The sequence below is a fragment of the Canis lupus genome, chromosome 1, assembly GCF_003254725.2.
Source record: "Canis lupus dingo isolate Sandy chromosome 1, ASM325472v2, whole genome shotgun sequence".
NCBI lineage: Eukaryota > Metazoa > Chordata > Mammalia > Carnivora > Canidae > Canis > Canis lupus.
In genome coordinates this window covers 82,389,059-82,403,347 of record NC_064243.1, presented here as the reverse complement: position 1 = coordinate 82,403,347, position 14,289 = coordinate 82,389,059, and the positions used below count along the sequence as shown (strand labels likewise).

At 38.3% G+C, this 14,289-nt stretch overlaps 1 protein-coding gene and 1 long non-coding RNA gene across 4 annotated transcripts in view; one reads left to right on the top strand and one right to left on the bottom strand.

The window, feature by feature from the left end:
* Positions 1-14,289, top strand: part of PCSK5 (proprotein convertase subtilisin/kexin type 5) — a 458,329-nt gene that overhangs the window by 258,184 nt on the left and 185,856 nt on the right. For all 3 annotated transcript variants that reach the window (XM_035709909.2, XM_025423285.3, XM_025423284.3), the window contains exon 13: positions 5,462-5,598. In XM_035709909.2, coding sequence (XP_035565802.2) covers positions 5,462-5,598 — 137 coding nt within the window. The remainder of the gene's footprint in view (positions 1-5,461; positions 5,599-14,289) is intronic.
* The window catches only part of LOC112644699 (uncharacterized), a 71,060-nt gene that overhangs the window by 31,895 nt on the left and 24,876 nt on the right, over positions 1-14,289 (bottom strand). The window contains exons 3-4 of the long non-coding RNA XR_007401027.1: positions 3,609-3,696; positions 2,086-2,155 (exon numbers count right to left, since the gene is read on the bottom strand). This is a non-coding gene — a long non-coding RNA (uncharacterized LOC112644699). The remainder of the gene's footprint in view (positions 1-2,085; positions 2,156-3,608; positions 3,697-14,289) is intronic.

The window sequence follows — 14,289 nt, the reverse complement described above, 5'->3', positions numbered from 1 at the left end:
TTTTAGATTTAGTGTAGCTGTATTGGCTCTCTGTTCCAAGTTTTGGCTTCTAACTGAAAGCCGAAACTTTGCCTTTCTTTCTAAATTTAATTACAGATGAATATCTCTGCTTCTAATTATGGTCTCAAGTAGAGAGAAGGTACCCTTTTGAGTCTGCAGAACCTATAGGCTTCTATAATTAACTCTGTTTAAATGTAGTGTTTATATTTGAGTCATTTTTGTTGCTGCCCAAATGTTCAGTGACTATTGACATTTGTAAAGGGTCACGTATATAAGTGCGTTTGTGGCTTGCAGTAAAAATGACACTTCTGCAGTGGAAATTTTACATTCCAGTAAGGCCTCACCGTAAGACCCCTCTTCCTCTCTCCCAAAGAAGGTACGGCCTTTGGAGTTGGAGCTGGGTTTGTCTTGACTTCACCAATTTTTGTGTTTAACTCTGAAAAGTGATTCATCCAGAAAACAGATGCCGCAGCGTCTGCCTCACACGGTTGTCACAAGCATTGAATAAGATCACATATGGCAAGTCCGTAGCACCGCTTCTGGAACACACAGTAAGCACTTAATAGGTGCTAACCCTTATTTACACAGTGCTTCTCAAAGCACCTGTTGAATGACTCCATCAGACACAGATGGCTGGGCCCCTCTCCCAGAGTCTGATTCTGTAGGTCTGGGTGAGGTCCATGAATTTGCATTTCTAAGAAGCTCGCAGGTGATGCCGAAGCTGCCTGTCCATAGACCACATTTTCAATAGCACCGATTTAAAAGATCACCCAACTTTTCAGACACATTCTTGTTATTTTCGTGTCCTCAAAAGACTTGGAAGCAGAACGCTGCTGGGTGCTGTGCGAATAATTTACAAAGGAGTCTGTAATCTAAAACAGATACTTAGATAAAAGCCATCCACTCCTAAATCTGCAAGATTACGTGCAGACATCATAGATCCACAAGAAGGAATACGTTTCGGGCTTGATCAGTAAGTAGTAGTATGCAGGTTGAAAGTTGGTTTTTTTTTTTTTTTTAATCATCTTTTTAGGTATTCTAAACCTGTAGAAGTAGTATCTCTCTCTCAACCTTTCTTAAAGAAGTAATTTCAATTGGGAGTGGGAGAGACAGAAAAACTTAATAGTGTGTTTTAAATACCCTATTTCAGAAGCAAATCATTTGAAACTTGCAAAAGCCAAACAGCTCGAGAAAATCAAAAACGGAATTACAATTAAGCCAAATAAGCGCTTCGAGCATTCCGTGAGTTCTACGTTGAATTGCGATAAAGCGCTAAGAAGAAAATAATAATTAAGAATCTTAGAGAGAGAGGGAAAAAAAAAAGGAAACTTCCAAAAATATCTGTCTAAAGTCTAATTTTGTAGTGAACATAAATACTGTTTGGGGAGTAGTAGATGATTCTAAAATTAAGATCCACTTAGAATTTTAGAAATAATTATATGATAACACATAGCTGTCAGTACTGATAAAATGTCTTGTTATTTAGTTGCCATAACACCACTGAAGAATGCTGCAGCCTTGATACATTGGCTAGACTCTTTAAGTGAAAGGGGGAAGAAAGCTTATACTAATTATATGAGTTATTTCCTGAGTTAATTCCTCAAAAGGATGTGCTACACTTAATGGCAGTCTTTTCTACCAGGCTTCATCCGAAGTAATTTATTTGAAAACCGCTCACAGGGATAGGGCTGTGGGGCACCATTTTAATAACTGGATGCATAATTTGTGCTACCGCAGGCATATATCATTTCATCGAGCACATGATTATGAAGTCAACTTTGACAGGCAGGGTTTCTTTCGCTGCAACAGGAGATGCGGATCGGGCATGGAGTTAATTACTCCAGCTTCCCACACACTGGCCCTGCTCTATTGACATTTTATCCATGCTAATAATGTTGGCATGTATCGGGTTTCTTCACTGTTGGCACAGCACTGACGTTCAGGCTGGGCATTGGACTTTTTAGTTGATAAATGGGAGACCACACAATTAGAATCTCTTTAGCTGGCGTCCAGTGGTTTGACACTTGCTTGTCTCGAGCAAGTGTGTTGCTCTGCAACACAAATCGAATCTACTACCAGCATTACCTTTTGTGACATACAGATGAGGCAGGCTGGTCCAGTGTCACGAGGCCAAAACTAGGGAAGAGTTTCAGTGCTGAATCAGAAGAAAATAAAGAACGGGGGTGAGATTAGAAACGTGAGTGGCCAACAGCAATCAGTGTCTATTTCTTTCCCCATCAACTCTTTTAGCAAAATGCAATGATCGTGTTTGGCTGCATTTTTAATTCCTCTCCTCAACTTTTGTGTCCACATGAAATTAATGAGCATTCAGCTCTGCATAAAGGGAAGAGACCGGGGTGAGAAACTGCTTAGCCAGATAGACAAAGCCCGTTTATATTCGGGCTTTGAAACACTTATTTGAATGCCTATTATGGATATTTCTTCTTGGCACCCAGTTCATATTTAATTTGGGTTCCAAATGTGATTTGAAAGTGATTGGCAGCAATGGACTGGTTTCAAAGGTGGACAGGAAAGGGTGGAAGGGGAGAAACACAGGGTCCGCTAATCCAACAGTCAAATAATTGACCCATGAGTAATTAGAAGTTGGCTGGGGTTGTGGAAACAAGGCTGCCCCTCATGTGATGGCAGCCTCAAGTCTCCTTTGTAGTTTCTGGACGTGAGGCAATGAGCCAGAGGTTCTGTCTAAACTGTTTGGGAATTGCTTTTAAGTCCGGCACTCTTGGAAAGGTATTCTGTGACAAGTTGTCGCTTCAGTGCCCTCAAATGGCACAATGGCTTCAGCAAACTGGAGCCTAAATCAGACGTCTGTGGGCTGAGAAATGGTTCTAGATTGGTTTCTGCCTCCACTCATTTCTATGTCAACATGCTCCCTTTTTGGGATGTCTGAGAGGAAGGGCTATTTGAAAAGCCCCCTCCTCCCCCCCCATTACTGTTTCTCCTTTTCATCCAGTACCCTCACCCTCTGGGTTTACGTGAAGGACTCTGTGTGTAAGGTGTGTAAGTCAGTTACATGAGCCAGCAATTTCTTCTTGGCCGAGTCCAGTGTTAAGCCATAAGCTATGAAACAATCCCCATTGTGGTAGTACATGAATTATAGGATCTCCACAAAATGTATTGTCCCTAATCTAGTGGAGTTCCCTTACACTGAGGAGACATTCATGTAAGGAGCCACTATTTCCATCTCTGTTACCATGAGGGAAAGCTACCACATCCACTATGGTTCTCATTGAAATGCTGCACTCCTCTGATCAGAACTAACGCTTACAGATAGTATACAGATATCCTAAAATGAGAAAAAGGGGCTTCTAATTCACCGAAACTTTGAAAATCACCTCCTACCATTAACCTCATTATGGAAATTAACAAAACATACTAGAATATCCCAACAATCTCAGATGTTCTCCTGTAAAGAGATCTGTTCCACTCTAACAGCCTTTCTCAAATGTTCCCATACTTTCCAGCCATGGGACACTTTTGAGAGTGCTGATAAGTACTTGCCCTTTTTCTTCTTCTAAGGGCTGAGGTAGAGGTGATTTTCTTGTTTATTATGTTTCTCTAGGGAAAACTGCCAAGTGGCCACCATTTACCTAATACGCTCCAGTTGTGCCATCCAACCCGTCAGTTTCAGGATCCAGCTGGCATTTTAGAGGGATCCTCAAACATATTGATAGAATGCTTTTGTATGTAAAAAAAAAAAAAAAAAAAAAAAATTTGAATTCTGGTATATTAAATTATAAGGAAATTAAACTGGTTATTTTTGGTTTTAGAAGGGCACTTTGTCTCCCAATGGGAAAGATATACAAAGAACCTCAGATTATAACCACCCGTTTGGTGAGCATGAAATTAAAGCAAGGAGAGTTGATTGCATGTTCTGAATAGCCATCAACATCGAGTTGCCATGAACTTTGTCTTTACTGAAGGACAGATAGGTCCCAGTAATGGGATGGTTGCTCTTAAGACTACTAGAGATATTTTTGTCTCTCTGTTTACCGCACTAGCTCTCAAATTCTTCCTCTTGTTCTATTATTTTTTTCAATAAAACTAATAGATGCACATAATTTTAAGTACTCTAAAAAGAAAAATCTGTCTCTTGCCCCATCTTTTACTTTTTTACCTTCTGTGTCCCATCTCTATAGAAATCATTTTTTTTTTAAGTAGGTTCTACACCCAGCATGGGGCTTGAACTCATGCCCCCAAGATTGAGAGGTGCATGTTCTACCGACTAAGCCAGCCAGGCAGCCCTGTATAGAAATCTTTTGACTATTTCTTTGGGTAGTCCGACCTATATAATGTGCCTATATAAATGATGTGCCTCTTTTTTCATGTGCTTGTTTAATACGCTATCTATCGACCTCTCTTTATTCTTAATGAGGATTCTGTTTTTTTTAATTTTCCTTCATATTTTATGTACCTCAGGATTACATCAGATGAAACAAATAATTCTAGCTATTTCAAACAGAAATAGATTTTGTCTAGAGAATTAGGAGCTTATAAAAATCACTGGAAGAGCTAGAAGAGCAGAATGTAGGCTGGAGTTCCAGGCATGACTCCCTGAACTGGTTACGATTAGTGGGCAGGCTCTTTTTACTAAGGCATAATTTACATACAATACAATTCACTTTTTAATATGAGTAATTTAATGATCTTTGACAAATATTGTATAACCATACACCATTATTCTCAAGATATAAAAAAGTTCTATCACCCCAGAACTTTCACCATGCCCCATCCTCCCTCCCAGTCCTTGGCAACCACCGATCTGTTTCTGTTTATGTCACCTTTTCTAGAATGTCTTTTGTGTCTGATTTCTTTCATTTAGCTTAAACTCTTTTGAAATTAATTCATATTTTGCATGTATTAGCAGTTCCATAGTTTTTATTCCTGGGTGGTACTTTGTTGTATCAGTATGCCAGAACTTGTTTACCCATTCGCTAGTTGAGGGATGTTTGAGTTGATGATGATGATGAATAAAGCTGCTGTGAACATTCATGTGGAGTTCTTTGTGTGAGCATATGTTTTCACTTCTCGGGTAAATATCTGGGAGGGGGATTGTTGAGTTACATGGTAAGAACTACCACACTGTTTTCAGAGCAGCTGTACCATTTTGCATTCCCATTAGCAGTGTAAGAGATTTTTCAGTTGCTCCACATGTCTAACACTCGGTATTATCAGTCTCATGGGTAGAGTCATAGCCTGGTTTTCCTGATAGCCAAACCTTTACCCCTTCCAGATTTACTGTTACAAGGCCACCCTCATGCCTATTTGCCTGTGGTAGAACAATGATACATGTTTGGGTCTACTAACATCCAGGAGGAAGACAGCCTCCAGTGCTGAGCTGAACATGCTGATGGATACAAAAAGATCATTGATCATGGTCTTGACTTGACCTTCACTGGATTCTAAATAACATACAAAACAATGCCTTATGATTCTCTCTCAGGCTTTTTGATCATTCTATGGAAGGATTTAAAAATTGGGAGTTCATGACCATTCATTGCTGGGGAGAACGAGCCACCGGTGACTGGATCCTTGAAGTGTACGATACACCCTCCCAGCTGAGGAACTTCAAGACTCCAGGTAAGAACTCCCTTTTCTATCGTTTGGTTTACTCTGCAGAAACCAATGATGGAATGTATTTTGGCCTAGAAGTGTTTTTACATTTATATATCAACATCATTCTTTTTCTAAAGATTTTATTTATTCATGAGAGGTACAGAGAGAGAGGCAGAGACATAAGCAGAGGGAGAAGCAGGCTTCCCACTGGAAGCCCAATGTGGGACTCGATCCCAGGATCACAACCTGACCAAAGGCAGACGCTCAACCACGGAGCCACCCAGGTGCCCCAACATCATCCTTTTTCATGTGATCCCGTGCTTTGAGTTATCTGCAGATATTCCAGTTCTCAGCATCACCATTTGAGAGGTAATAATTGAAGGATTAAATAATAAATGTTTAGGTGTAAGCACAGGATAAAACGTGGCAGCTGTTGATTGATGTTTCAGAGTATATGATCCACATCTCTAACCAGCTTCTCTGGTAAGCAAACCAGCCTTGTCTACCTGCAGTGGGTTAAATTGCTTGGTCATGAGAAGAGGCAGTTCCCTTAATTATCTGTTTCTCTGAGTTTATTCTAAAAATTAATTTTCAGTACTCACAAGATATTGAGCTTGGCCTGTGCCAGTTTAACTGGTTACCAATAAAGAAAACGAATGGTGGTAATCTGCCCCATGTGAGCCGAAGAGCTAAGGAAAAAGATGTTTTCTAGAAAAGTAAAACATGGAAATTACCACATTAGCAAAAGCATATGGTCTCTCTCTTTCTTCATGCTAATACATAAAGCTTGTTTGTAACACAAAGTAAGGGAAAGTACAAATGCAGCGTGCAGCAGGAGACTGAACAGGTTTTCACAGCAACCTGTGTTGTTCGCGATGGAGCCTACGTAGTACTTGGCTCAATGGCAGGTGATCTGTTTGACAACCACCCCAGCTCCCATTCAGCTGTGGATACATCTTCAACCATCTAATAAACTCATGCTTCTCAGTGGTCTCTCTGTGGCAGCCCATCTGCAGAAGATCCAGGCCTGAGAACATTTTCAGATTGACATCCAATCCAAGCCCTCTCCTGATCACAGAATTAATTAAGTCAGACATTCTGTGATCCACTGTAAGAGTGTATATTATTCAGATACTGTGGGCTGTGCAGGGCAAAGGAGGAACACAGGAATGGATCATGCATTTGCCATATTTTTGACCCCCCAGTCAGGGAAAGTTACTCATTCTGAGAGATCGTCTTTGGCCCACATCTGGCCATCTCTTCTCCCTAATTCTGTGAGGTGGTTCATCTGTGTTGCCACAGCCGACCCACACTCGGGGAGGTTAAAACCAGCATGGTGGCAAGGTCACAGTGAATCGGGATAAAGGATTTGTTAAAAAGTAGCCAGGTCCAGCTCATCTCCAGCATGCCTCAGGAATATAATGGTTGCCGAAATGTGATCCAGAAATCGAATGTTTGTCAACAAGGCAGGGTGGATAGAAAACATTAGAATAAACTAGACCGTGGTCTCTAGACACTTGAATTGGCTCATCATCTACTTAGTCCCCAGGAACATCCCCTCCCGTCCCTTTCTCTTTCCAGACCAGGCTCATTGCTCGTGTGATAGGGATATACTGGGTCGTGACCCTCAGGGGCACTCATGGTGACATGGGTGTGCTGCCCAACCCCAGTTGATCCATCAGCAAGTGGCACTTCAGGGGTCTTACATCTCAAGAGATCCCAGGGAAATAATCACTGTCCAAATGTGGCAGTTGTATACCAGGGGGTGGGGGTTGGCCTGGGGGTAGCCTAAGGTACACACATAGAGGCACACTGTTGAGAATATAAGACAGTTACAGAACTGACTAAAAGTGACTCCTCTTTATTATCACCATGCACCAGCAATTCTAAAGAATGTCAATGGTAAAGTGCTCCTCCCCACAAGAGCAAACTACCCCTGGGGGCGAACTCACGGTAGACCTGGTATTTATTTGCAAGGGTCAGGGGCCACAAATATCAGTCTCTCTGCCCTCTAGGAGTTCAGAGTCCCTCCAGAGTTTATGATGATCATCTGTGCGAGAGACTCTCAGCAGGAGCCCAGATAATCTAAGGAGAAGCCAATGCTGTGCAAGAGGCAACTAGATTATCTGTGTAATGTGTATATGTTCCTGTGTAATCCCAGTCACCTCTAACCATTTTACAGATGTCCTTTTATGCCATAAGAGAGATATCCTAATGCTATTATGGGTCTGGGGTCAGTAGGCTTTAATAGATTCATACAGTGTTTGAATATCCTTCCTTCAGCCAATCTTCCAGTTTAGGGTTACTCACAACGTTGAAAAGGAACTTCTACTTCTGTGTGTGTGTATGTTTCTGTCACTGTTTCTGTGGTGTACATTGTAAGGTTTTTCTATGTAAGGTTTTTCTCTCTAATTGGGGATTTCTTTAATAAGCTACTAGAAATTCAATTGGAGATGTAGGATTTTCGAGCCTGATGAAATGGTAGACTCATTCCCAAGTGTAGAGGTTCCTGATATCAGACTGAGCTGATACTTCTTTATTGTTTCTTCCCATTTGTTTATTGCTAAAATACATACTAAGGATTTTTTAAATTGAAGTACAGTTGACACAAAATGCTACATGAGTTTCAGGTGTACAGCATGGTGATTCGACAATTCTTTGTGTTATGCTGTGTTCATACAAGTGTGACTACTATCTGCACCGTACCATTGACTCTATTCCCTGTGCTGTGCTTTTCATCCCTGTGACTTGTTCATTCCATAACCCTAAGGCTGAATCTCCCACTCCCCACCACTGATATTTCTCATCCTTCCATCCCTTTCCTCTCTGGCAACGACCAGTTCATTCTCTGTATTTATGAGTGAAATTGTACGGTATTTGCTATTCTCTGTTTCACTTATCTCAGGTTCGGCCATGTTGTCACAAATGGCAAGATCTCATTCCTTTTTATGGAATCTAGGTTCGGCCATGTTGTCACAAATGGCAAGATCTCATTCCTTTTTATGGCTGAGTAATACTCCAGTGTGTGTGTATCTATATATATAGATATAGATATAAATATAGATATATTGTATTTTCTTTATCCATTCATCTATTGTTGCTTCTACATCTTGGCTACTGTAAATGCCACAGTAAACATAGGGGTGCATATATTTTTTAAAAATATTTATTTATTTATTGATCTATTTATTTATTTATTTATTTATTTATTTATTTATTTGAAAGCACTAGTGTGGGGGAGAGTCAGAGGGAGAGAGAGCAGTTCAAGCAGACTTCCCATTGAACATGGAGCCCAACATGAGGCTCGATGCCAGGGCCCTGAGGCCATGACCTGAGCCATAATTAAGAGTCCAATGCTCAACCGACTACACCACCCTGGCGCCCCTACATCTATCTTTTTGAATCAGTGCTTTTGGTTTTTTGGGTAAATATCCAGTTAGTGAAATTACTGGATCATAGGATATTTCTACTTTTAATTATCTAAGGAGCCTCCAACCTGTTTTCCAGAGTGGCTGAACTAGTTTGCATTCCTACCAACAATGTATGAGAGTTCCTTTTTCTCCACATCCTCAATAACACTTGTTACATCCGTCTTTTTTATTTTAGCCAATCTGATTGGTGTGACATGATATTCCACTGTAGTTTTGATTTGGATTTCCCTGATGATTAGTGATGTTAAGCATCTTTTTGTATATCTATTGGACATATCTGTGTCTTTCAGGAACTGTCTATCCAGGTTCTCTGCCCATTTTTCATCGGATTGTTTAGTTTTTTTATGTTGGGCTGTAAAAGTTCTTTATACATTTTGGATATTAACCCCTTATCAGATATTTCCTTTGCAAATATTTTCTTTTCACTAGGTTGCCGTTTTGTTTTGTTAATGGTTTCCTTTACTGTACAAAAGCTTTTTATGTGGGTATCATCCCAATAGTGTATTTTTACTGTTGTTTCTTTTACCTAAAGAGACCTATCCATAAGTATGTTGCTAAGGGCAATGTTTAAGAAATTATTGGCTTTGTTTTCTTTTAGAATATTTATGGCTTCAGGTCTCACATTTAGGTCTTTCATCTATGTGGGGTTTATTTTTGTATATGGTGTAAGAAAGTGACACAGTTTCATATTTTTGCATGCAGCTGTTCAGTTTTCCCAGCACAATTTATTGAGGAGGCTTTTTCCCATTATAAATTCTTGACTTCTTTGTGGTAGATTGACTTTATAAGTGTGGGTTTATTTGTGGGCTCTCTGTTCACTTCCAGTGATCTCTGTGTCTCTTTGTGCCATATTCTTTTGATTGTTGTACTATTTTGATTACTATAGCTTTGTAGAAGATCTTGAAATCTGGGATTGTGATGCTCCAGCTTTGTTCTTCTTTCTCAAGAGTGTATTGGCTATTCAGGGTCTTTGGTAGCTTCACACAAATTTTAGTATTATCTGTATGGCCATTTTAAAATTATTCTAATCCATGAGCATAGACCATTTTGCCATTTGTTTGATCATCTTCAGTTTCTTTCGTCGATGTCTTAGGTTTTTAGACTACGAATCTTTCACCTTCTATGTTAAGTTTATTCCTAGGTGTTTTATTCTTTGTGGTACAATTATAAATGGGATGGTTTTCTTAATTTCTCTTTCTGCTACTTCATTATTAGTGTATAGAAAGGCAACGGATTTATGAATATTAATTTTGTATCCTGCAACATTATGGAATTCATTTATTCTAGGGTTTTTGATGGAGTCTTTAGGATTTTGTATCTATAATATGATGCCATCTGCAAATAGTGACAGTTTTACTTCTTCCTTACCAATTTGGATGTCTTTTATTTCTTTTCCTTATCTGTTTGCTACAGCTAAAACATCCACTACCATGTTGACTAGAATTGACAAAAGTGGGGATTTTTGTCTTGTTTCTGATCTTAGAGGAAAAGTCTCAGGTTTTCACCATTGAGTATGACATTAGCTATGGATTTGTCCTTTGGCCTTTATTATGTTGAGGTATGTCCTTCTAACCCCATTTTGTTGAGAGTTTTTATTATGAATAAGTGTCGAATTTTGTCAAATGCTTGTTTTGCATCTACAGAGACCGTCATAGGATTCTTATCCTTTACTTTATTAATGTGGTATAGCTCGTTGATTGATTTGCAGATACTAAACCACCATTGTATCCTCAGAATAAATCCCACTATGAATGTCCTTTTAATGTGTTAATGAATTTGGTTTGCTAATATTTTGCTGAGGATTTTTTAATCTGTGTTCATCAGGGATTTTGGCCTATAGTTTTCTGTTTTTGTAGTGTCTTTGCCTGGTTTTGGTATTAGGGTAATGCTAGTCTAATAGAATCCTTCCTTCCTCTTCTATTTTCTGGAATAGTTTATTAACTCTTGCTTAAATGTTTGGTGGGCATTTGCTTCAATGTGGATGGAACCGGAGGGTATTATGCTGAGTGAAGTAAGTCAATCGGAGAAGGACAAACAGTGTATGTTCTCATTCATTTGGGGAATATAAATAATAGTGAAAGGGAATATAAGGGAAGGGAGAAGAAATGTGTGAGAAATAGCAGAAAGGGAGACAAAACATAAAGACTCCTAACTCTGGGAAATGAACTAGGGGTGGTGGAAGGGGAGGAGGGCGGGGGGTGGGAGTGAGTGGGTGACGGGCACTGAGGGGGACACTTGACGGGATGAGCACTGGGTGTTATTCTGTATATTGGTAAATTGAACACCAATAAAAAATTAATTTATTAAAAAAATAAAAAAAATATTTAAAAAAATAAAGGTTTGGTGGAATTCACCTGTGAAACCATCTAGTCCTGGACTTTGTCGTTTGGGAGATTTTTTTTTTTTTTTTTGGCTGATTCAATTTCCTTACCAGTAATTGATATGTTCAGATTTTCTATTTCTTCCTGACTCCATTTTGAAAGATTGTATGCTTGTAGGAATTTATCCATTTCTTCTAGGTTTTTCAATTTGTTGGCATATACTCTTTCATAGTAGTCTCCTATAACCCTTTGTATTTCTGTGATGCTAGTTCTTACTTACCTTTCATTTCTGATTTTATTTGGGTCCTCCCTTCATTTTTCTGGATGAGTCTGGATAAAGGTTTATCAATTTTGTTTATCTTTTCAAAGAACCATCTCTTGGTTTCACTGAATTTTTTATTGTTTATTCAGTCTCTGTTTATTTATACTGTGATCTTTATTATCTCCTTCCTTCTACTAACTTTGGTCTTTGTTCTTCTTTTTGGTGTAAGGTTAGATTGTGTACTTAAAATTTTTCATGTTTGTTGAGGTAGGCTGTTGAGGTTGACTTATGGTGTCATAAAATTCCCTCTGAAAACTGCTTTCTTTGTTTCCCAAAGATTTGGGATCACTATGTTTTCATTTACATTTATCTCAGTGTATTTTTTATTAAGCCATTGGTTGATTAGTAGCATGTCGTTAGCATCCATGTGTTTGTGGGGTTTTTTTCCTACTTTTATTCTTGTAATTGATTTCTAGTTTCATACTGTTGTGGTCACAAAAGATGCTTGTTTTGAGACATATTTTATGGCTTAACATGTGCTCCATCCTGGGAGAATGTTCCACGTACACTTGAAAAGAATGTATATTCTGTTGGTTTTGACAGTCTACTCTGTATAACTGTTAGGTCTATCTGATCTGATGTGTTGTTCAAGACAACTTTTTCCTTATTGATTTTCTGTTTGGATGATCTATCCATTAGTGTAAGTCTGGTGAAGTCCTCTATATCATTGTATTACTGTCAATTTATTCCTTTGTGTCTTTTTGCTTTGTGAATTTTGTTGCTCCAATGTTGTACATAGATATTTACAATTATTATATCCTCTTGCCTTCCTTTGTCTCTTACTATAGTCTTTGTGATTAAAGTATATTTTGTCTGATAGACTATTTTTGTTTTATTTTTTCCTGCTCTCATTTGCATGGAATATCTTTGCATACCTTCATTTTCAATCTCTATGTGCCTTTAAGTCTGAAGTGAGTCTCTTGTGGGCAGCATATAGATGTGTCTTGGTTTTTTATTCATTCCACTACCCTCTGTATTTTGATTTTAAGTATTTAGACCATTTACATCTAAAGTAATTTATCAATAGGTATGTACTCATTGCCATTTTACTAATTGTTTTCTGGTTGTTTTTGTAGTTCTTGTTTTATTCTTTTTTCTTGTGATTGAGGACTATTGTGTTATGCTTGACTTTCTATTTTTTGTGTATCTATTAAAGGCTTTTAGTCGGTGTTTACCATGGAGTTCATGTATAACATCTGAAGTATATAGCAATCTATATTAAATTGACAATAACTTAAGTTTGAACACATTCTAAAAGAACTCCATTTTTATGACCCACCTCCACATTTTTGTATATATTTTCATATTTTACATCTCTTTTTTTGTGATTCCCCTTAACTATTTTTTTTACACATAATTGACTTTACTATTTTTGTCTTTTAATCTCTATACTGGCTCCATAAGTGATTGTGCTACTACCTTTACTGTATGTTTGTTTCTACTCGTGAAATTTTTCCCTTCCATAATTTTCTTCTAATTGTGGCCTTTTTTTTCAAGTAAGAAGTCCTTTTTAACATTTCTTGTAAGGCTACTTTAATGGTGATGAACTCCTTTAACTTTTGTTTGGGAAACTCTTTATTTCACCTTCAATTCTGAATGATAGTCTTCCAGATAGAGTATTTTTGGTTGTAGATTTTGGCTTTTTTCCCCCCTTTTAGCACTTCAGATATATCATGCCACTTTCTTCTGGTCTGCAAAGTTTCTGCTGAAAAATAAGCAGAAAGCCTTATGGGGTTTACCTTGTGTGTAACTAATTGTTTCTCTCTTGCTCTATTTTTTTTTTTTTTTAGAAATTTTTTTAAAGATTTTATTTATTTATTCACAAGAGACAGAGAGTGAGAGAGAGAGAGAGAGAGAGAGAGAGAGGCAGAGGGAGAAGCAGGTTCCATGCAGGGAGCCCCACATGGGACTCCATCCTAGGTCTCCAGGATCACGCCCTGGGCTGAAGGCAGCGCTAAACCGCTGAGCCACCCGGGCTGCCCTCTCTTGCTCTTTTAATATTCTCTCTTTATCTTTAACCTTTGCCATTTTAATTGCTATCTGTCTTGGTGTGAATTTCATTGGATTTGTCTTATTTTGAACTCTGCTTCTTAAAACTGGATATCTGTTTCCTTCCCGAGGATAGGGAAATTTTCAGCTATTATTTCTTCAGATGAGTTTGCTGCCACTTTTCCCTCTCGGACCCCCTTAACATGAATGGTTGTTCACTTTATGTTGTCCTAGAGGTCCCTTAGCCTATCCTCATTCTTAATTTTTTGTTTTCTTTCTCTGTTCAGCTCAGATGCTTTCCATTACCCTGTCTTCCAGATAACTGATCTATTCTTTTATATCCTCTAATCTGTTGATTCCCTATAGTATATTTTTAATTTCAGTTAATGTGTTCTTTAACTCTGATTGTTTTTTCTATATATTTTCTATTTCTTTGTTGAATTCTGAGCTCTTCCACTCTTGCCATCAGTCCACAAAACATCTTTATGACCATTATTTTCAACCGTTTATCAGGTATATTGCTCATTTACATTTAATTTAGTTCTTTTTCTGAGGTATGTCTGTTCTTTCATTCTTTTCATTTGTCTACTCATTTTACTTGGCTTTCTGTGTTTGTTTCTAAGAATTAGGCAGAACAGCTACTTAAACTAGA